Source organism: Benincasa hispida, chromosome 5 (assembly GCF_027475165.1).
Source record: "Benincasa hispida cultivar pf3 chromosome 5, pf3_genome.v1.1, whole genome shotgun sequence".
Lineage (NCBI taxonomy): Eukaryota > Viridiplantae > Streptophyta > Magnoliopsida > Cucurbitales > Cucurbitaceae > Benincasa > Benincasa hispida.
This window is the reverse complement of record NC_143482.1, coordinates 36,135,335-36,160,188: the sequence shown is the minus strand read 5'-3', so window position 1 is coordinate 36,160,188 and position 24,854 is coordinate 36,135,335. Positions and strand designations below refer to the sequence as shown.

Genomic DNA, 24,854 nt, shown 5'->3' with positions numbered 1-24,854 from the left:
TGTAGCACTTTACAACATTTGTAACACCTACAAAGCAGGCCATACTTGTAGTGTCACCAGGATAAGGTATCCAGCCTTATCCATATATCACAGACCATTTAGGTTATCACTTAAACATATTCCACCTGTATGTTTCCACATACATATTTTAAGTTACAATGATAACCTTGGATGTTAGTTTATTGATTTGTGGTTAATGCAACTAAAATATCACATATTTTATAGACAAAGTCATTAAAATATCAAATATTTTTAACACATACAAATTTGTTCATACAAAGTTTACAAACTATAGGACCCTACGAGATTTAGGGCATCAACCCCAAGAAGATGTCCATTTAATCCACGAGGTCGGGGCATTGATAGTTCTCAAAAGAGCTATAATTTTTAGCTTAATTTAGGTTCACAAAAGGTTTTTAATGTTTAATTATCCTATTTTGTAGGTAAATTCATCCCGAAAGGCAAAGAAACAATTTGGAAGAAAAACGAGCCAAAAAGGAGTTAATTTGGAGGTTGGATGCACCAATTGTGAAAAAAGATGGAAAATTTACGATTTTGTCCCTGATCACTAGTGTTGCTACCCTAGTGCAACGCCCCCACGCAACGCTTGAAGGCAGTAGGCTCGTATATAAGGCAACATTGCAACGCTCTACCCTGACACTCTAAGGTAGAATGTGTAGCGTTGCAACACTGTTTCCAACACTGCGACACTGCGTTTTTTCCTATAAAATACTCCTCCACGGCCCTAGGTCAATTTATGCCAAATTTTGGAGGCCAAGTCAATGGAGGCTGAAGTTAATCTTCATTCTTCTTCCTTTTCCTTCAATTTTTAGTATCTTTAGGTTAGTTGGGTTGCAATCGATGGATTGAAGGTTTGTTCTTGATTTGTTTATGAATTGAGAGGTAATCTCTATTTAATTTCTCTGAGCAAGAGCCTTATGTTAATTTCTTGAAGGTTTTCTAATTAATTTAACTATACTCTTATGAATTCTTTGGATGGATTCATTTCAATATTAATAGAGTTTCAATGAATTCTTCTGACAAATTAATTTGTTGAAATTCTTGTTTGCAAAATCGTCATAACCTATGCAATATTGAATGATTTAGTTGCATGTATTAGGATCACATGTTTAGGGTCTAGACTTTTTCTGGCCAAACTCATGTATGCCTTAATATAATTCTTCCCAAATAAATCATGTTATAAGATGTGACTGTCTGGCTTGTAGCATGTCTCAACAATTGAACCCTTTCTTAACGCTTTTTCAGTTTTAACTCGTATGTCATTGAGAAAGAAAGGTTTTAAATTGAATTAGGGTTGGTTTAGATTTTTATCAAAATTGGCTAATTGGGCTATTAGAATTTCTAATAGGTTGAGGAGTTGACAGATTCAGTATAATTAATTTATGCCTAATGAAAGAAATAGCATATGAACTTTCTCTTGCTCTAGAAATTAGATAAACTCCCATCCTACATTACATTTACTCTTTTATTTCAATTTCAAGCATTTATCTCTTCCACAACAAAACCCACCCTTTATCGCTTTGGTTAGAAAATTAACTTAACCAATCGCCCTTCTCTGGGGATCGACTTGAACTTACCATTGTCCTATGTTTTAATAGTAATAGAAGTAGTTCGGTATTATAAATTTTCTTTTAGCCAGACTCGAAGCTTATTAACGACGTGAGTTTTAGGCCTGTCACAATGCATACTTTGTATGCTAATTCAGGTATTTCATTAGAAGATTTGGTTAGGGAACTTTCTAATAGCTCTTGTGAGTTTGTGCATTAACCCTTCTACAGACAATAGGAATTCTCGAGTTACTAGTAGGGTCGTTTCTATTTCAGACCTGAAGCTATAACTGATTTTCAGAGTCTGAGTGACCTCATTGCTCAGATCACTGAATCAGTTAGGAACCTTGAAGAGCCCATGTTGCAACCATCTTCTGATACTATTGAGATGAGTAGTGGAGTGATCGCCATTGACCACCCCATTGAGCAACTGATTCCTCATAATTCTGGCCAAGGTAAAACATTGGGGTTTTTAATGTATGAACTGGCTAACAATTCTTCTCGATGTGAGCAGGAGTCTATTGAGTCTCACCTGAAGATTTGGGCCCCCATGCTAGTTGAGTTGGATCCTATTTCTCAGCTTGCAAATTCCATGCTGACATTGGATAACCATTTTGAGCTTCCCATCATCTGTGGTGTTGAGGCTGATCTCAATGAGGAATTCTCCTAGATGAGTGACGATGATGTTTATCCCACGACATGTCACGAACAAGTGTGTGAGTTTAAGTATGGGCCCAAGTTTCATCTCAAGAAGCCCCAAGTGATAGAGTTAGAGGCTACCAAGCCTCATTCTATTCTTCCCTCTAGCATCTCATATATTTTTTTTTATTATTGCTCATCTTTTCCTTACGAATCAAATTCAATTATAGAATCTTTTATTTCTTCAGGCTTGATCGAGCCATTTAAGTCTTTTGATTCTTTCTTTTCTCTTTTTTGCAGATATTAAAAAAATACCAAATTCGACCTGTCTAGTTCTTTTCAAAAGATGAGAACCCTTATAACCTTGCCAGGTTATATCAACTCATCCAAGAAAGAACTAGAGAAATATGAGAATTTCTTTGTAACTTGATAGGGGACAGGTCACGTCAAGCAACCAACATTAAAAATTTACACTTTCTGGAGACAGCCAAGCGAAAAATTTTATTGCTTTCTTTTATTTTTCCTTTTTTAGAATTAATTAGTTTAAGTTAATTAGTTTTATATTATTTTAGTTTGATTTATTTTTTTAAAAAAAAATGGTTAATGGGCATAGCGTCATGAAACTGCGAGGCAGATCTACCATTTAAAGCAGAATTGCATTTGATAAGGGGGAACTTTTGCATATTTCTTCTCTCGATTTCTATAAAAAAAAAACCTCCCTCTTTTCCACCTATTTTCATGACCTAAAGCCTAAATCCTCCCTTTCCCTTCATAAAATCGATTCACCATCACTTTCCCTTGAGTTTCAAGCCTAGATTTCGTGGGTTTCTCATCCTTTTTTTTTTTCGATTTTATGCGATTTTTCTTCAAATCTTGGAGTAACTTTGCAACCTAAAGGTAAATCTTCTATTTTTCTTGTTTATTTTTTTGAGAGTTTACAAGATTTAGGATGTGAACTTTAGATTTGTTGAATATATACTTAAAAATTGAAGATTAGAGGTGTTTGGATGTTGAATTTTTTAAGCGTTATGATAAATTGTTGGGATTCTCTGCTTGCAGGTTGGGGTTGGATTAAATATGGGATATTTGGGTTAATTTTCTAAGTTTAGAGGTGTCATTATTTCCCGTAGGCTTTCACCCAAGAGCTGTGAGCTTAATCGTTAAAATTTCAATAGGTCATAGGAAAGACAAGGGTAAAAAGGTGGCTAGATCGAGTTATAGGAACTGAGATCCTGAGCCTCAGTTCGGCAGTTGTTCCTTTAGTTAGGAAATTCTACACCAACATTAATAAGGATAGGGATGTCTCATTGGTTTGAGGAATTCATGTGTCTTTCTTCTCTCCCTATATAAACGAAGTCTACAGGTTAGCAGACTTTGACGATGAGTACAAGAGATTCTACTCTCAACAATTTCAAGAATGGGATGTCATAGAAGCCCTCTGAGGGCCTGAAGTTGAGTAGGTTCGTTAGCATGACGTAACAGTCTGTTTAAGGGGACGGAGATGTCTATTTCTAGTCAGATCTAGCATGCATTCATTTTCTCCAAACTGATGTCAGTGCTTCACCTGACTGACGTAACTAAAGATAGAGCAAAACTCCTTTTTTGTCTCATCCAAGGTAAGTCTATTAACGCAGGTAGGGTCATTAGAGCCTTCATCCGTCGATGTGGATGATGTTCTACCATGGGTAGCTTAAGGCACCCTAGCTTCTGAGTTGTGCCATAGGTCTGGGGTAGAGATCCGAGAGATGAAGAAAGGATAAGGCATCGGGGTCCCATTTGCAAGACTACTATTGCTACATGTCGTGGTCATGGTGTGGATGAGCACCATAAGGAAGAGTGTGATGATGAGGAGATACCTAAAGAGAAGCCTACCCATGCTGATCCTTAGGATCAGTACGATGTGCCAATCGAGGAGGAGGAGTTAGTGATAGCACCAAAAATGTGTTATTTTTCTCTGTTTAATTCTTCATCATTACTATGTTTAACATGTTTATTTGATGATTTTGTAGGTATTGAGCATCTTGGAGGTAGAATCAATTGTTATAAGCTATTTGGGGCTAATTTGAAGCAATTAGGAACTAATTTGAGAAACTGGGCTTCAAAAGGACGTGAACGGACGAAAACACCCCTAACGGAGCGTTGTAATGCTTAAACATGCGTTGCACAACGCTATAATGCAATAGCTGCTTATATTGGACAAAATAGGGTAGCATTGCAAAGTTGAATATAGTGTTGCAATGCTGCGAACATCATGACGGACGTGCGCACAGGGCAATGTTGCAACGCTGCTTGCAGTGTTGCGACGCTACGACCAACCCCTATATATATACATGTTTCTTCCCTTTAGGTCAAGAGGACACGCCCACCTTCGGCCTCCAGTCGATTTTTCCCCTCTCTTCCCTCTTTCACTTGTTATTTGGGCATTTCTTTAGTAATTTATCGAGTAGATACCGGACTGTAACTCCTCATCCTCCATGGAAAGGTAAGATTTTGGTTTCGGAGGAACTCAATGTCATTTTGTGAGATTTCAATTTAATGATGTATACAAACTTGTTTATGGGTTTTGATCCGAATTTATATTTATGAATTGCATGATTTTAATTGTTGATTGCCGCTCAATAATTTTGCCATGTGATTCTAATGCTTTCTGATTACTGATAGCTGGTAAAAATACAAGTTATTGTAGCCTTTTATTTAGAATTATGAGGGCTAACAAGCAGAATATGCTGTGATAATACTAAGAATTCATGCGAAAAGTGAGCTAGCGTCGATCAGCACTAAAAATCTCTGCTAACCCAATATTATGCGATATTCTACATCAAAATATCTATTTTCGTAGCTATCACAAGAATTGATCGCACTCGTTCATCGTATGGGTGTTGCGGCTATTGATCGCATGCGACCATCGCATGGATGTTGCGGCTACAAAGTAATAACCATGATAGAAGGGTGATCGCAAGGTTGGTGGAATGCGATGATATTTTGGAAAAACAAGCATGAGTGCATACCTCGGGAGTATCAAAAGGTGATGTTGATATTTCACCTATCACATCGAAAGTGGCAGTGATTCAGAGCGGGATCACCAATGCTGTTGGCATTTGAGCTCTATAAATAGAGTCGTAGAGCCCAAATTCAAGGCATCCGAGCTTCTGCCTTAAGGCAGATCCTTGTGATCACAGATGAGAGCATGAGCAAGACATTCTTTGAGAGTTCTTCATTCCTTCAACCCATTCTGAATGACGACCGGAGCTTTGCCTAAGATAGATCTCGAGAGAGATTACTCCACTGCCCATCCATGGCACCACCGGCAGCCTTGACACACATCTGATGGAAGCAAGAGATTACCTACATCTAACCCTCCATCTCTCTTCCTATCTCTGTATTGTATTACATTTTGGTTTAAGACATTAATACATTTTGTAATCAATGCATTTCTTTATTTCCTTCACACCATCTTCATTATCTCCTTTATCATCCCTTACTTTCATTGCAACGAACTAAGTAAAGATTGCAAGAGTTATCGCATACTCAATCATGCGACATAGACATATGAAGCATGTAGCAAACCACCAAGAGGTGTGCGTGCACGAGTATAGTGAGTAATTCTCTTTGCTTAGTGTGAGGTTGTAGCAATGCTTGTCTATGAGCGGTCGCAATGCTTGTCTATGAGCTGATCAGCTGCGACTAACTGCCCGAGAGGGTAAGTAGTAGAACTCATTAAGAAAAGTAAGTAGTGTTCCTAGAGATAGAAATAATCTTATGTTCAACATAACCATGCGTTATAGAAATATAAGCATGCGGCTGACAATCAAAAGGTGTGCAACGTGTTAGTGTGGCGAGCTAGGATTACCCTTGTGATTGAGCTTAATGATGCGGTGAATTTATCCCTTCCACCATTTTATCTATTTTTCCATGCATCTTATTACGCGTTAACAGTTGTCGCATCTCTACCAATTCTCATAGTCATACTTCTATTGCTCAATCTGTTTAGTTAGGAGTAGGAGGAACACATAGTCTCTTAACTTCATTATTCTTTTATTCATTGCCTCAAACACATTACGTCGCAACATTTAGTTACAAGTCCCTGAGTTTGACCTCGGATCACCCCGAGAAACTTGCAATCTCATTATACTTGGCGAGAGAGTAAGAAAACTTGTGATAGAAACGAATGATCATCACATACACGATAAACGCATATTCTTTAGTTCATCGCATGATCATCGACGTATGGAGATCAACACATAGCATAAGACATGCATCGCATATTTTCCTCCCATCAATTACCTTGTACTATTTGACACATATTTATAAGTTAATCCCACTGGAAGAAATAGGTTAGTTAGGCAAAAAAAGGTTGCTCTTAAGAACCTAGAGAAAAAACCGTATTGATTGTTTAATTAGACGTTGGAAGTTAAACACTCATTTTAGCGTAATCTTTAGAACTTAATGCAATTCATTAATTTGTATGGAGCGAGATTCATTTTCTATGCATTTTGATTAATTAGATGATTAGAACCATTGGTTGGGATGCAAATCAATTAGGCCAAGGAGTTTAAGTCATAAATTGGTTTCGTCTAAATTACATTGGGTGAATTCATTCCTCTAAGCTAAGACATCTCGATTAATTGCACTTCTATCTTTACTTTTCTTGCATTTTATTTTCATGCACTTTCAATTATCAATCCATGCCAAACCCCCCCCCCCCCCCCCAAAAAAAAAAAAAAAAAATTATCTCTTTAACTGAAAACGAGCTTCGATGAACTAATCTTCCGCGCTTCCCTAAGGTTCGACCCCGGACTTGCCGCTTGTACTACCAGTGAGTATAAGTAGTTCGTTCGGTGATTTATAAATATTATTTTCGTAGGCACGGGTTTACGGGCGACGATAAACATCACACTACCAAATTGGCACCGTTATCGGGGAAGCTAATTAGTTCTTCTTAGTTAGTGTTTAGTTAAAGTTTCTTTTGCTTTGATTTGTTTTCTTTTTGTGTCAGTTAAGCATGACAGGATTTCTGAATCAATCTCGAACGTCTGAAAGCCACATTACAAATTTTGAGGACGAGGTAAGTGGCCTTCGCCACGAGCTTGCCGAGTTGACTTCCTTGGTTTGCCACTTAGTGAAAAGAAGATTTCAACAAGTAAAGGTGTGCGAGAGTTGCCTACTCGAAGGGTATCCCACGCAAACATGCCCGAGGTTGCAGTGGATGGCAAAACCATGTGGATTTGCCGATGAGGGGTATTATGGTCCTTGGGACTATGAGCCTCACCATTCTTGGCAGGGGGAGACTTTTGACCATGGATACTCAAGATGGCAATAGAGCATTGGTAGCCAAGATTTCACAGCACCACATCAGTCGACTCACGTTCAGTCTTTAGGGTCAAGTATGTCTTTAAAGGCATTGGTTATGGAGCTTGCTAACAGAGCTTTTAAGTTTAAACAAGACAACCTCTGTAGGCAGCAAGAGTTTGAGTGCATCCAGCAGGAGAGTCTTTGCCCCGAGGCAGAGGCTAGAACTGACTTGCAAGGTCTGAGTGACCTTGTTGATTAGTTTGCAACTTCAATTGAGAGGCCGGACGAGCCGTTGCCAGACCATTCCTTTGATTTCTCGGAGGCTCAGAGGCATGGAGAAGTCCATGTTGACATGGTGGAGAAGCAGAAACCACTTCCTAGAGATTCGTGCCTAGGTATGACTTTGGAGTTTTTAGTTTTTGAACTTGCTAATAATACTTCTTAGTTTCAGCAGAATACAAAGAATTTTCAGTAGGATTATTAAGCTCAGCTGCAATGATTGATCACCCATGTTGCCCAGTTAACTGAGGCCACGTAGGGAATGGAGAGCATACAAGAGTAGCCCATCGTCCGTACCTCAGAGGCCGAGTTCCTTGTGAAGTGCTACTACTCCAGTGATGATGAGTACGTCACTCTATGCTTGCCATTTTGTGAGGTTAAGTAGAATTCTGAGCCTAAATATGACGATATCTAGGTGATAGAGTTAGAAGAAAAGACCTCGCTCTGTTCTGACTCCAGGTATTACGTGTATATTCGAGTTTTGTTCCTCTAGCCTTCACAATTCTGTTGTGTCTTTTCTTTCTTTGGACTCTTTTGAGTTAGTTGAGTCTTTTGATTCTTTCTTTTCACCTTTTTTACCGTATTCTAAAAAATCAAAATTTGACCTATCTAGTTCTCTTCAGAAGATGAGAAACCTTATAGCCTCACCAGGCTATATTGACTCATCCAAGAAAGGACCAGAGAAATACAAGAATTTCTTTTTACCTTGAATGGGGATAGGTTTCGTCGAGCAACCGACGATAAAAATTTGCACTTCTTGGAGGTAGCCAAGTATTAAAATTTTTCCTTTTTTTAGGTTAGATTTTTATTTATTTATTTTATTTCTATTTTTTTAGGGACATGATTTTTTCTTCTTTTATTTTTGAAAAAAAGAGAGAGAAAAATAGAAATTAGGGCACAATGTCACAACATTGCAATCTTATCGTTGCAACGCTACGAGGTAGAACAGCGTTATAACGCTGTTTAGCCCGCATCGCTCCACATTCTCCTTTGTTTTTCTCTCAATGTCGAGCACCCCCACCACGATTTTCTCTCTACTTCTTCATCATTTTGCTTCCTAAACACGTTTTCCCCTTCAATCTTGTCCAAACCACCACGGTTTTCTCTAGATCTATAGCCATTTTTATGGGTTTTTCTCAAAACGTGAAAATCTAGCAAGACCTTGGTATTTTCGGATTTCTTCACTTCGAGGGTAAGGTTTTTTTTCCATTCCTTGCTTGTTATTGCATATCGTTGGTGAATGGTAGGAGATTTCTTGATTCTATATAGATCCTTGCCTAATTTTTGTATGATTGGAAGTTTGGATATTGTGGATATTAAATATGTATATGAATTGCATGGATTTTTCTGTGTGTAGGTTGAATTTTGGTTGAGTGTTGAGAGTTAGGGTGGTTTGTGAGTTGAAAATTGAGAAGGAGAGTTGTGAAAGTGTCTAGGATACCAAATTTTGTGTGTTTACCATTTTTTAAAATCTTTTAGGATGGGTCTTAGGAGAGTAGGAAGAAGTGAGGCCAGTTCCAATGGGGTCGAACAACCCCGAGCCAGTTTTTGGGCACCCTAGGTTTAGTTCTCAAGAGGCCTCAGATAGATACCATTATGTGGTGTCTTCTAGAAAGCTTGTCCCAGAGAGAGGCTTAACCCTAGAGGCTAATTACTATCCACACATCACTGATGAGATTTAGGAGAGGGGGTAGGAGTCTTTGGTCGGTCGTCCTGGTGAGGCGGTTATTCCCCTAGTTAGGGAATTCTATGCTAACATCGATGAGAGTTGGGACTTCTCATTGGTTAGGGGTACTAGGGTCCCCTTTTCATCGTCCCGCATCAATGAAGTCTACGGTCTACACGACTTCAATGATAAGTACGGTGGATTTTTCTCTTGTCAGTTTCTAGAGGAGGAGGTGATTTAGACCTTGTGTGGTTTAGGAGTTCAATGGGCCAGGCCCAGGCAAGTGGCAGTGAGATTTAAGAGCACAGATATATCCGTCTCTAGCCAGATCTAACACGCATTCATGTGTTCCAGGTTGATGGCAGTGTTGCGCCTCACCGATGTCATGAAGGACCAGGCCAAATTCCTTTACTGTCCTATCCAAGGGATGTCCATTAATGTCGGACGAGTCATGAGAGCTTCGATCCGCCATTGTGGACGATGTTCCACTATCGATAGTCTAGGTCACCCATGCCTGATTACAGAGTTGTGTCAGAGGTCCGGAGTGGAGATTTTAGAAGATGAGGAGAGGATGTGGCGTCGTGCTCCCATCTGCAGGTCTCCAGTTGCTGCTTTCCGCGGGAGAGGAGTAGACCATCTGGACGAAGACGATGACAAGGATGACAGAGAGGATGAGCAGACTTCTGTGATAGAGGAAATTCCCCGTGCTGGTCCCCAGGATCAGACCGGTGTTCCAGTAGCAACGGAGTTCTACGCGGAGCAGGCATTGAGGATGTCCATTGAAGCACTCAGGGTAGCCACTGAGTCTCTGAGAGTGAGTCACGAGACTGCTCGTCCAGTGAGGCATATGGAAAGGATGGTGAACTTCATCGCTGAGGAGAGCCATTTCTACTACGCTAGCGTCGATTTCTAGAGTGGTCTATAGAGGGATCTAGACTCTCCCGATTCCGACTGAGGCTAGTCTTTTCTTTCTACTATGTGCCGTCGGTTTTATCTTATCTTTTCTTTTTTCCTTTGTTATTTTTCTTTCTTTTTAGTGGGCTAACTTTTTTTTTTGTTTTGTAGGTTTTCTTTCTTTTGTAGGATCTTTCCTTCTGTCCAAAAGAAGAAGCAGATTGACTTAATGCAGCCCTCTTACCTCCATCCCATGTGCAGAAACGTGATCAGAGGAGGTTTTCTGTTCCCTTGACTATTTTATTTTATTGAGCTTTATTTGAAAATACATCGGGGACAATATATTATTTTAAGTTGGGGGTGGGGTATGTGGTGGTTGTTGGGGTCCTTGAGCATTGTGCTCAGATGATGTTTGTGTGATTAATTTGGTTGCTTGCTCTCTTACTTGGTTTGTTACGACGAAGTAGTTGATGGCACACCCTTTTTGTGATTAGGTTTGCATGAAACTATGTTTAAAGAGCATGATCATGATTTTTAGCCCATTTAAAAAAAAAAAAAAAATCTTATCTCTCATGCATCTTTAAGTCCCTTGTCCAACAAAATTAGGACTTACATACTTAGAGTGGTATTATGGGGCTTATACTTTTGTTGTCACCCCGAAATGCCTAGGTGATACGTGTTAAGTGACTGAAGCTCAACCTAGTAATGCATGCCTAAGTTTTTGTCTAGCTCTTGTTTTGTATTGTAAAAGCCAAGTGTAGAATATGCAAAAAGCAAGTTTTAGGCAGAGTGTATTGTAAAGTAAAACTAAGTTTGTATGATATTTTTTAAGGGGATTACTCCTCTTTCTTGAGATATGATTAACCTGGGGCAGATATGACACCCGTAGTTTCCCTTTGAGCTAAAGTACCTGAGGAATGTGTAAGCTTTTGCACCTTGTTAGGAGACATTGCTCATAGTTGGATGACTCGCATGACACCCGTGTGGGCAAGCCAAAATGAAGATGATGTATCTAAATAAGGCTTCTTCTTTTGTATAAAATAAATTATAAAAAGTTATATATAAAAAAGTTTGGTTTCCTTACGTGTGCCATTACAAAGTTGATTCTAGAAAGTTTGGCCCTTGAACCTTCGAGCTAGTGTAGGGGAAAAAGAATTGAGGGCCTTATAAAACCATTACCGGTTTTGCAAACTTAATTAGTACGGCTTTTGACTCACTCATGCATAAATAGATTTATAATCATTTCTAAACGTGCTTTATTGATTGATTGTAATCTGATTATATTTTTTTTATTGAAAAACTAATCCTTATAGACTGTTGAGACTAGAGTAGCGACTTTTATGATCGAGCAAGCATAATTTTTTGTGTGAATGTGTGATTCTACCTTGCTTGAGGACGATCAAGAATTAACTTGGGGGTATTTCATAGCACAAAAAATGTGCTATTTTCCTCTACTTAATTCTAGGTCATTACTATATTTAATGTGTTTATTTGATGATTTTTTAGGTATTGAGCATCCTAGAGGTAGAATCAATCGTTACGAGCTATTTGGGGTTAATTTGGAGCAATTAGAAGCTAATTTGAGCAATCAGACTTCAAAGGGACATGAACGAATGAAAACACCCCTAGATGGAGCGTTGCAACGCTCAACCGTGCATTGTGCAATGCTATAAGGCAGTAGCTACCTATATTGGACAAAACAAGGCAGCATTGCAATGGTAAACGTAGCGTTCCAACGTTGCGAACATCATGATGGACGTGCGCGTAGGGAAGCATTGCAACACTACCACTAACCCCTATATATATGCTTCTTCCCTTTAGGTCAGGAGGACATGTCCACCTTCGGCCTCCAGCCAATTTTTCCCCTCTCTTCCCTCTTCCACTTGTTATTTGGGCATTTCTTTAGTAACTTATCGAGTAAATATTGGACTGTAGTTTCTCATCCTCCATGGGAAGGTAAGATTTTGGTTTCTTAGTTTATGGATTTGGAGGAACTTGATGTAATTTTGTGAGATTTTAATTTAATGATGTATACAAACTTGTTTATGTGTTTTGATCCGAATTTATGTTTATGAATTGTATGAATTTAATTGTTGATTGACGCCCAATAATTTTGTCGTGTGATTCTAATGCCTTGTGACTACCTTGTAATATCTGACACATATTTATAAGTTAATCCCATTGGAAGTAATATGTTAGTTAGGCAAAAAGAATTACTCCTAGTAACCTAGAGAAAAACTGTATTGATTGTTTAATTAGATGTTGGAAGTTAAACATTCATCTTAGCATAATCTCTAGAACTTAATGCAATTCATTAATTTGTATGGAGTGGATTTGTTTCCTGTGGATTTTGATTAGTTAGATAACTAGGACCATTGGTTGAGATTCCAATCAATTGGGCTAAGCATAAATAAGGAGTTTAAGTCATAAATTGGTTCAATGATCTAAATTACATTGGGTGAATTCATTCCTTTAAGCTAAAACATCTCGATTAATTGTGCTTTTATCTTTACTTTTCTTGCATTTTATTTTCATGCACTTACAATTATCAATCCATACTAACCCCCCCTCCATTTATCTCTTTAACTGAAGACGAGATTCGATGAACTAATCTTCTGCGCTTCCTTGAGGTTTGACATTGGACCTGCCGCTTGTACTACCAGTTAGTATAAGTAGTTTGTTCAATGATTTATAAATATTATTTGCATAGGCACGGGTTTAAGGCGACGGTAAATACCACGCTACCCGTCCGCGAGTGATATATCTCTCAGGATGGTGACCGAGGCCATGAGGCTGAACTCTGAGGCTGATTTCCAAGCTAGGCGTGTGGAGAGGATGGTTAACTTAATGTAATTGCATTTACCATCGGAGAATACGTCTCCTCATAATCAATACCAGGTCTTTGTGAAAAAACTTGTGCAACTAGTCTTGCCTTATATCTTATGACCACATTATTTTCATTTCTTTTCCTCACAAATACCCATTTGTATCCCACAGGCTTGGCATCTTCTAGTGTTTGGACTACTGGTCTAAAAACCTGACGTTTTGAAGGTGAGTTTAATTCTTCCTCGATTGCTTCTTTCCAATGAAGTCAATCTTTTCTATGTCGACATTCTTCAATGAATTTTGATTCAGAATCCTCATGTTTAGATATAATATCAAGAGCAACATTATACGCAAAAATGTTGTCAATAATTACATAAGTTTGGTTCCATCGTTTTCCTGTTATGACATAGTTTATTGAAATCTCATTATTATCTTTAGATATTTCACTTTCCTTACTAGTCGTGTTAAAGATTTCTTCATGGATATTTTCGTGTTAAAGATTTCTTCAAGGATATTTACATACTCAACCAAGTTTTTTTTTTTATTAATTATTTTTCTTTTTCAAGGATTTTTATCTTTGGAACCCACTGGTCTACCACGCTTCGGGTGTATTCCAAACTCATTAGTGATAACTTCTTGTGTTGGGATATCAATTTTTTATGGAATATTTGTGGCTGGTGATTTAGTTATCATATTCACTTTTGCTTCCAACATTGTCAGTTTAGAAAAATATTTTCTACTTGTAAGTATTGTATGTGTAGTTATATTGTCTGCCAAACATAGATCTTCTTTATTCATTTTTGAGTCACGAAATATATGAAAATGATCAATGTTTCTTCATTAAAAGAAAATAATTACAATAGGAAAAACAACATTTAGGATACACAAAGCTTATCATCTACTTAGAGGGGAAAAAAACATGAAGATGAACAAAAACAACATTAAATCAAGATATTTTCAAAGTCAAAGAAAACACTTGATGTTTTATCAATTCTGCCGATTTCTCTTCAAGAGATTCAAAGAAGTTTTCCACATCCAAATTTGTCATATGAGATTGGTCAAACATGTCATTATCTTGATATGCAAAATTTGCTTCCACATTTTTTTTTTCTTTTTCCTTTGGTTTTATAGAGATCAACTAAGTGTTTTGACATACGATAGGTTTGTGACCTATGCCCAGTCATTCCGCATTGGAAACATTTATCTTCAACACTTTTTGAACTCTTATCTTGTGGAGTTTTTCCTTTGTCATCATCATTTTGTGTGATTCTTTTGAAATTTGAATGATTAGAACGACCATCACAAAAATAATAATGATTTCTTCCTCTATCACGGTCACGACCTCGACCTTGACCATGATTATTAATATTCATAGTATTCACTTCAGGGAATATCATTGTTCCAGTTGGTCGAGATTCATGATTTTTCATCCATGATTATTAAAATTTACAACATTCACTTCAGAGATGTTGTTGCTCTAGTTCATTGAGATTCATATTTTTTTTAATCAATAACTCGTTATTTCATTCAGCCACGAGAAGACATCAGATGAGTGCATAATACTTTTAAAATATTTCTCTCAATATTACTACTACAGAAGCATATCCAAAATGTAAAAAAATGTTTTCTCTAACATATTGATTTAAAATTTTGGAGCCTCAAATGCATCCATTTACGACGAGCTTTAGGAAGAAGATTGTTCTCTGATGATCACATTTTTATGGCGTCCAGATATATTTTGGCATTAAACACTAATGACAAATAATTATTATCATTATTATCAAAGACTAAAAATTCTAATTTTATAATATTTTTCATAATAACACTATTTACAAAATATTATATTTATATTAGAAATTCAAATATGCAAAACAACATTTAATTTATTAATTATAATGAAGAGAGAAAAACCAACATGTTTTTAGGACTTACCTTTAGCGAGGCAAACAATATGAGCTTGTCCTTATTGTGAACTTGAGAAGTACAACGGGAACACATATACCACTAAAATATAATATTAAAATATAATATAATAATAAAATAAATAAATAAATATTAAAATAAATTAAACATAATATATAAATATTAAAATAAATTAAACATAATATATAAATATATGAAATAAATAAATAACAAAAGAGATGAATTTCTCCCCTTTCTCCAATCTTTTTAGATTTCGTCTAATTCCAATGTGTATAAGTATTCCAAAACTCATCTAATGTCACTCTCGAAAATAAGGACATGATACATAGTCACTAGAACATCTAATGGGTACCTATTATCATAATGTTTATAATAGTTTAAATTTATTTATGAAATATTACACACGTAGATATGTAGTATCTTTCTTTCCGTTATTAGGTCAAAGCTGTATTCACTCCTTATTAGTTATTTGTCCATGGAGGGGGAAAAGGGACACAAATTCCATACATTTTTAGGGGGGGAAAGAAAAAATAAAAAATAAAAATAGAGAGAGGCCAATCCAGTGTAATGCGCACAGCCGTGGTACCCTGCGCCTTCAAGTCTTCTCTCTCGTCCATTCTCCTCTTCCAAGTTCCAATCCACCCAAAAACCCTATTTCCCTTCTTCTCTCTGCTCAATTCTTTCTGTAACAGTCGCAGAAACCCCCAAAAGGCGATTCATTTTTCAGTTAAGATTCTTCCATTCATTCACATTTATTTGCAATAATTGCAGTTCGTTTCTAGCGTAAGATTCCGTTGGTTTCAAATCACGAAAAGAGATAAAAGAGATGGGAAGTAACTTTCCCTCTCTTCCAGTGAAGCGAACAGTTGCATACATGACCGCCACTGGAATGGGTGATACTCACGTCGGTGTGGCAAATGGTTCATCGAAGTCCAAAAGGTCCAAGCAACCTCCACCTCTCATTATTCCTCCCGGCCATATCGCCTTTCGAATGCTCTGCCACGCTTCAAGAATCGGTGGGGTTATTGGGAAGTCGGGGTTTGTTATAAAGCAACTTCAGCAATCCACTGGAGCCAAGATTCGCGTTGAGGAAGCTCCGAGCGAATCGCCGGACCGGGTTGTAACTGTTATTGGGCCGCCGGCACTTACTTCCAGGGTGTTGCTGGATCAAAACCCTAGCAATTCTGGGGCCAGTGGGGAGGAAGTTGAGGCTTCTAAGGCCCAAGAGGGGCTCCTGAAGGTGTTCGAGAGGATTTTGGAAGTAGCAGCTGAGAGTGAGGGCGTTGGAGTTGCTGCTGAAGTTGGAGTTGTTTCTTGTAGATTGCTGGCGGACGTTGCTCAGATTGGGTCAGTTATAGGCAAGGGAGGGAAGGTCGTTGAGAAGATAAGGAAGGAGACTGGGTGTAGGATCAGGGTTTTAACAGATAAGTTGCCTGCTTGTGCAGGACCTTCTGACGAGATGATTGAGGTAAGGAAAAATGTTTCTATCCTTTTGGTTTGGTTTTCATATTGTTGAGTCTTGAGTTTATTTCTTAGGTTGGAGGTCGCTGTAGTTAGATGAATTTATGGGTTTGATTTTGTGGCATGGTGTCATGTCAAAAATAAAATTAGTTCAATGCGTACATGGAATTCAAGCTTCTCCTAGTGAATACTTCAACTTTGGGGCTGGTTCCATGAGTTTCATGATGGGGCGGACTTCAAAGAGAATTCCCCCCTGCCTCAAGAAACCAAAAAACTCGACTTTAATCTTCTTTCCACCAATCCTCTATGGTGCCCTCCTCCTTGGTTCTGTCTATGTCAAACCGTTGTCTACCTTTGGATCTACCCTCTCCTCCACCCTTGAGGATTCTCACCATAAAGGTTTGAAATCACCTTCCTCCATATAGCCTCTTAATCTTAAGTAAATCTCTACGGCCACTTGAGGAGGGGAATGTTTTTCTGATGGAAAGCCCCAATCCCATATTGAATGAGAAGGGGAGTCTTATCCCAATTCACTAGGTGGTTGCAAGGCCGGCAACTACTACCATTCCAGAAAAGTTCCTGGCAAATTTGTTGAGTTCATTAGTGACTTCAACTTAGTTTGGGATTGCTGTAACTTTTATAATAATTGCTGGTAACTGTGCTTTTAGAAAAATCAAAGCAAATTAGTATTTGGTAAATTTTAGCTTTAAATCTGAAACAGTTGGTTATAATGTTTGGTATATAAATACTATATTATTGTGTTTTAGATATAATTTTAACTAAATAAACCTACTCTTCAAATTAATTTCTTTTAGTAACTTATAATATCTAAATAAACCTACTATCACAATTTATAATTTTTGTAATGATTTAAAATATTTAAATAATGATTTAGAATATTATGCTCCCTCTAGATTAATGGTTAATTATTATGGCAAAAAACTTCAATTTTCTATTAAAAAAAATTAATATTGTATGATTTAAAAATAATTGTTGTGTTCTATGGAAAATGATGGTTATGTGAGGAAGATACTAGATATATAATATAAATCTTGATTTTGAAGGATAAAATTGAAAATTGAAAATTTATTAAAAAGTAGAATCCAATTTTACAAAAATCTAAAAGCTACAAGGAACTGATTTTAAAAATGAGTTGTAAAAGTGATTTTAATGGTTTTAATCAAAATTTGTTTTACCAAACACAAAATACAATTAACATTCTTTTTAAATCATTTTTAGCCCTCCTCAAATCAACCCCAAACATACCCTTCCTTTGGTGCTTGAAAGCTGGTTGAACAAGCATCGGATGCCCTCCCTTTGAATGAGTTTAATTACTCCATTTGTCTATATTATTATAAACTTGTCAATCATTGGCTCCGAAAAGTTTGTAAAGTCTTGGAACCTGATTAGTGAGAACTGAGAAGAATTAGAACTAAAGTAGATAGAATAGGATGGATCCTGATTTTCCTATTGAAAAAAAATTCCTTTTAGACCAATAAATTTTTTTTAAAAATTTTATCCAGTCTTTTTTATGGGTTGATATAATTTTTATGATGGTAGACTAGTTTACATATGCAGTGGAATATTCTGTTTTTTTTTTTTTGTGTGTGTGTGTGTGTAAACGTAGGACCAGGTTCATGGGGAGAACTGAACTAAAGAAGTTGGATTGACATGCAGCTTGACCCATGATCTTCTTTGAAGAAAAATTTCCTTTTGGTTCTGATATTGTTTCGTTTTCATCCAATATGTTTTTTTTTTGGGAAAAAAAAATTGTCCCCTACTATGATTATAGGTTGACCTAGTGGTCATGGAGACTGTTGAAAAAAATACATGAGCGTAGAGTAAATGAGTTCTAATTATTGTGGTCCCGTACCACAGATTTAAAATCCTATGGGGTTTCTTGACACAAGGATTAGTCGAGGTATGTTAAAGTTGGCTTGGAGACTTATGGGTATAAAAAGAAATACTTATGAAGATTTGGTAGATATTTACTTTTGTTTATAGGCTTTTCATTTGTAAAATTTTGTCATAGAAAATGAGTTTATTGTGTTATTTCAATCATGATATGCGTGAGATACTCCTCACAAGTCACTAAAATTAAGTGTCAATTCATCGTACCACTTTCTTATTCTGTTTACTAGTGTTGAATGTATAAATTTTTACAAGGAAATTATGTAGAATATGTAAGGAGATGTTTATTTCTGCCAAACTCTTTGCTTGGTATTAGCCAGCCATGTATCTGCTGTTAAGAATATACTATGGTTTCTGGCAGATAGAAGGAGATGTTTTGGCTATCAAGAAAGCACTTCTTGCTGTATCACGCCGTCTTCAAGACTGCCCTCCAAGTGACAAGATGAGAACAGTTGCAAGCAGACCTGCTGAAGCAGTCATCCATGAGACCTTACCCGATCTGCACATGGATCATATTTTGCAAAGGAATTCAATTCTGCCCATTTTGCCAAGTAGTTCAAACATTTTTGCTTCAGGAATCCATTCATTGTCTATAGATGCTGATATGCTGTCCCCAGTAGACACGAATGTTGCACAGCAGGAAGTTGTTTTTAAGATTCTTTGTGCCAACGATATGATTGGGGGTGTGATTGGCAAGGGTGGTTCCATTGTTAGAGCTCTTCAGAATGAATCCGGTGCTACTGTAAGTGTTGGACCATCAGTAGCTGGTTGTGATGAGAGACTGATTAGTATTACTGCTTCTGAGGTGTGACATCCTTGTGTGTAGTCATTTATCCATCTGATTTTGTTTATCCATACTACTATGTACCAACACTAACCTCTTTTGTTTTTTTTTTTGTTTCATCTTGGGAAGAACATTGATTCCCGATACTCGCCAGCACAAAAAGCTGTTGTTCTTGTTTTCTCTAGGTCTGTAGATGTTGCAATTGAGAAGGGCCAAGACATGAGCTCAAGTAAGGGATCCACTGTTGTGGCACGGCTTGTTGTTCCATCAAATCAGGTTGGTTGTGTGTTGGGAAAAGGAGGTGTTATAATCTCTGAGATCAGGAAAGTTACAGGGACAAACATAAGAATAATATCGAGTGATCAGGTCCCAAAGTGTGCTGCAGAGAATGAGGAAGTAGTACAGGTGAGAATAAAATACATTTTGTTTTTGCTGCTACCAAATAGTCATTCCCTTTCTATCCTTACTTTCTTTGGACTTCACACCAGCTTCCACTCGCAGGCAGCCCATGTTCAGATCCTCTTAGTAGTGTTTCATTGAAATCTGTTTTTGTTTTTGTTATTATTATTTTTTTAATTTATCCTTACTTTGCTTGGACTGAGAATTTTTTAATTGTTGTTGAGTGATTCTGGAGTATGTTTGACTGAGTGGATTGCAAGTATATTAGCATGCATAATGCCTGAACAACCTTCTTTGTTATGTTCCGGTAAAAATTGTAGTTACTCTGGCTTGTGGTACTGAAAAGGCTAATCATAACAGTATCAATATTTTTGGGATTTTGGTATATGGTAGTGTTTGAATATTACTCTTGGTAATCATTATTCATCAAATTTCACATGGTGGAGAAGAACATGATTTGTTTGTTGTCGAACCGGTGGGAATTTAGTTTGAGATTGTTGTAGTTTACTTTCAAACTAGATACATGTTTCATAGTGTTAACGAATAAAATGAAATCTGAACTTTTTTGCCAATTCATTCAAAACCGATTAGATGTTCTTTTCTCTCTTGATCAGTCTCTTCTAAAGGAGCACAATTAGTTTTATTATCTGGAATTAATTTAACTTGTGCACACACTAACTTGACCATTTTTGAGCTCTGTGTATGAACTCAATTGTGTCCTTTCCATTTACTGCATCCATGGCGTGGTGCACAAATACAGTTGGCAGTGGGGTTGACCTATCGTATGTGTTAGAGATGTGTGCATTGTTTATTATTCTAATGCACGAGAATTTTGTAACTCTGTGCTTTGATTACTAAGATATATTTTTCATTTCAATATTTTTGCTGTTGGAAGGCTTAGGGATGTGGACCCACTTCTGCTATGTACAGTGTGCTTCTGGATTAAATAGTTTTAAGATAAGCTTGTGACTAACATTGGCTTTCCCCCATTCTTTGTTGGGACCCCCAACTACCCATTTTCATGCATTAGTAATGGATCAAAGGAGGCTATGCTAAATTTTGCAATGAAGCATGATTGGTTTCTTGTTATTTCATATTTCACTTCTGACAGATTTCAGGTGAGTTTTCAAATGTTCAAGATGCTTTATACAATGTAACTGGTCGACTGCGGGATAACCTTTTTTCTAGTGTCCTGAGTAATTCTGGAACAAGGAATGGTGCTGGTACCTCTATATATCCTGAGACCAGCCCATATGGAAGAGTAAGGGACCCTGCATCTCTAGTTCGGACCACTCCGGTTGGCACTTCTCACGGTAGTTTTATGCAACATTCTACAGCTCAAAGTACAGATGACTTGGGTCTTTCTCACAGTTTAGACAGTCCATCATCACCTGGGTTGTGGGCCTCGCAGGTAGATTCTCTTTACACTGCACCCTTGCCCCCTTCCAAACGGGGGGAAAAACGGTTTGCCTATGCCAATTCCGATCCTTTGGTTTTCTTTGTACATGATTGCAGTCGTTATCTGGAGTAAGTTCTAGGGTCATGTCAGATGCTGGGAGGGGTTTGCCATCCCATAGGAGCGGAGTACAACTTGGCAGGTTGGTAACACGCATCTTGACTGCTGGAATATCTTTGAAATTTAAAAACATGGTCGTTGGATTGAAAATTTGTCAAGTTGGCTGGTTTTGTTTATGCATGTTATCTTGGCATCCTCAATTTTCCATGAACATGAGAAAGCCGAAAGGCGAGAACCATGAAATATTTTAATGCTGACTGGGTTTATTCTGAAACTTGGGGTGTAATTGGCATAGGAGCATTTGGTGTTGCTTGCCATAATCTCTATTTATCAAGGCTTCTAACTTTTTCTTTCATGTTGGCAGTGGGAGCAAAACTGCTATAGTGACGAACACGACGGTCGAAATTGTAGTTCCTGACGATGTTATCAGTTTAGTGTATGGAGAGAATGGCACAAATTTAACCCGTCTAAGACAGGTAAAGTCAATGCTTCAAGTGTGGGTTTCATAATATAATGACGAACTTCACTAATATTGGGTTATGGTTCTTAGTTACCTAAGATAGAATCGGGTGTAAAATCCCTGATGAACAACATTTAGAGATTGGCAACAGGATCCATTTGGAATTAACGACCGTCCTTAGCTAGTAATATAGTTCATTAACCCAGTGGTTTGAAATGAGGAAAATTTCTCTCCATTCATTGTTTGCCATAAAAAGGCATTTAACAATGATGTGGATGGAGTTCGTGGAATAAAATAGTACAACATTCAGTGATGTGTCAACTTGAATAGGAGGATCATGTACTATTGCAGTACTAGAAAATTTCCCTTTCAAATGCTTGCTTCATAGCTTTTGGAAATATGATCGGTGGTTGGAGTACTACGTAAGAACTCTCCAATTGTTCTATCCAACCAAAAGGCTCTCCTTTTTGTTAAAGACTAGTTCGGCCATGTTGGGGTTAACATTCCGTGTTTCTCTACGGGAGAATTTGGGGCAAGGAGTTGGTTATTATAGTCATAGATTATTATAGTTAAGTTATAACAATTTGTGTTTGGGGTGTAAATTATTTTAGTTTGAGTTATATTAATATGTGTTTGAGGTGTAAATTATTTTAGTTTGAGAAGGAAATAGTAAATACTGTAGTAAATAGGGTTTTGAAATATTGTTGACCGTAGCTAATTGAGAGTTTTGAAATAGTATTTACTATAACAAGAGATGGTTATTATAGTCTTGGATAATCCTTGCCCCAAATGCCTCCTATTTAGTCTTTATTGTTTGATTTGATAAACATGGACTGATTTGGCACAATCTTGTTGTAGAAAATCAAACTTCTTTCTGGGCTATATTTTATTTTGTGCAATTCTTCACTTCATTTGAATGAGTGCATGTTCAGATATCTTAAAATTGTTCAAGTTCAAAATCACTTTGAAATGCGTCTTTAATCATTCATAGTTATACATTTTTAAATGTTTGAAATATGTCTTTAATCCTTCATAATTATACATTTTAATTGTAATTTTCATATCATCAAAATTAATTTTTAATGATTAAAAGCATGTTTGGTGTGATTTCAAAAATAACAAAAGTGATTTTAACGATTTAAGGGTCACTTCCAAACATGCCTATAGTCCATTTGACATGTTATGACGTAATTTAGTTAACAGGACCTGTGGAATATCAACTACATAGACTAAATTCTTTGTAGTTCATAGATTTAGTACACTCAACTATCCAACAAAAATGTGAGTGCTTGCACACATTCAAGCAGACCAAAGATCCGTTTGGTCTGGCTTCCCATGTACCATTTTGAAATCTCTATTTTGTATGTTTTAAGCAACTGCAGAATGTTCATTCATATATGATTAAAAGAATTCTCCTTTTTGAAGGCTCAATTTGAATACATTCACTTCGACTGATTCTGTAGAACTGGCATGGTTAAATCTCTACGGTTTTCTTCTGGTCTTTTATGCAGATCTCTGGTGCAAAGGTTATAGTGCACGAACCCGATCCCATAACTAGCGATCGGCTTATTGTCATATCAGGAACACCCGATGAAACACAGGCAGCGCAAAGCCTCCTCCACGCGTTCATTCTCACTGGATCCTCATGACAAGTTTAGTTTGGCTCTAAATTTGATAGATAAGCCTTTTTGAAGCCCTTCCCGAAAATATTGTACACTTAAATTCAACTCTGCGAAAAGTTTATTCCAATCTTATTAGTTTTTAGGAAATGCTATTTGGCTCTAATTTATATATTTTCTGCAGTCTAGATGCCGCATTATAAATACATTACCCACCTGAGTTCATCTAAAAAAAAAAAAAGAAAAAAAAAAGAAAAAGCAGAGGCAAAAGCTACAAAAAAAGAATGAGAACAAATTAAGGCATTTATATGATTGTTGATCACTCGATATTAATATGGGTTCTTTGAGATTAACTTTCCAAAGGTATATATAATGTAGGTTAAAAAAACACATGGTCTATGAATTTAATGGAATTAACAGAATCTTTGAATGTAGTTTGCAACGATGGTAACAATTTAGTCTCATTTTTTTTTTCTTTTGGAACAATATAACAAATTATTTTATTAATGTTAAATGTAACAACAATTTAAATTTTGTATTTTTCTAAGCTAAAATTTTGTACTGTGCAATTTATAATATGTAGCAATTTAGATTACATTAATGGGATGTTTTTTACATAGTAGATTGATAAATTGACTAGAGATCAAAGTGTTAATAAATTTTAGGGATTTTTACATAAAAGAACGATCTTTAGGCTTTATATTTTAAAAATATTTTTAAATTTGAATTTTTTCAAGAAAGGTTTTTAATATTATTTTTGACAAGTTTACCATTTATTATTATTATTATTTTCAATTTTTATATATATTTTCCTATTTTAAGAACTTTCTTGGTGGAGAGAGAAACTATATTTATTATGGAGAGAAAAAATGCATTTATTTGTTGAAATTTTTTTATTTAATTTAATTGGAGAGAGAAAATATATTTAATGATTTTTTTCCTATTTTCATTGATTTCATGTTTTTTTATACAGTTTCCTGGTTATTTAAAATATACCTCAGAACCTTTCGTTAGAAATTTGAAAATATTCTAATCAATATATGAAATATATCACAGTATATAAATTCAATGCTTTGATATAAATCACCATATAATGTATTTATTATGAAAAGAAAAAATGTATTTATTATGATTTTTCCCTCTTTCAATTGTAAAGATAAAATGCATTTGATATTTTTTTCCATTTTCATTTGGAGAGAGAGAATAATATTTGATATGATTTTATTTTCCATTTTGTTTTTCATGTTGATTTTTGTTATTATGTGAAATATTCCATTGTTTGTTCACTTGTAAATGTAATATATTCCTTTGTTATTTGTACATATCAATTTATTGCGGTTTTTTTACTGGTTATTTTAAATATACCTTAGAACATTTTGTTAGGCATTTGAAAATATTCTAACCAATATATAAAATATACTACAATTTATAAATTAGAGATTCATTCAATGTTTGACATAAATCATAGTATAAACCAATATATGAAATATACTACAGTATATAAATCTTCATAAATTTCATTTACACCACAGTATATATATCATAATATAATAAGTCTAAATAAAAAAAAAACACTTGTTTATATCAAATAAACAAATACATATAACACAGTATATA

At 36.2% G+C, this 24,854-nt stretch overlaps 1 protein-coding gene across 1 annotated transcript; it reads left to right on the top strand.

Annotated features, from left to right (window-relative positions):
- The first annotated feature begins 15,448 nt into the window (after positions 1-15,448).
- HEN4 (RNA-binding KH domain-containing protein) lies at positions 15,449-23,387 on the top strand. Its single transcript, XM_039032077.2, has 7 exons — positions 15,449-16,555; positions 18,821-19,264; positions 19,373-19,648; positions 20,754-21,053; positions 21,158-21,240; positions 21,523-21,634; positions 23,130-23,387. The coding sequence occupies exons 1-7, from the start codon at positions 15,914-15,916 to the stop codon at positions 23,265-23,267; spliced, it is 1,995 nt and encodes a 664-aa protein (XP_038888005.1). The 5' UTR covers positions 15,449-15,913; the 3' UTR covers positions 23,268-23,387.
- The last annotated feature ends 1,467 nt before the right edge of the window (positions 23,388-24,854 follow it).

Bases quoted from the DNA above. Each gene is read 5' to 3' on its own strand.
- HEN4 (XM_039032077.2), top strand. From the start codon at position 15,914: ATGGGAAGTAACTTTCCCTCTCTTCCAGTGAAGCGAACAGTTGCATAC. The intron at 16,556-18,820 runs GTAAGGAAAAAT...GGTTTCTGGCAG, and splicing joins CTTCTGACGAGATGATTGAG to ATAGAAGGAGATGTTTTGGC. The intron at 19,265-19,372 runs GTGTGACATCCT...CATCTTGGGAAG, and splicing joins TTAGTATTACTGCTTCTGAG to AACATTGATTCCCGATACTC.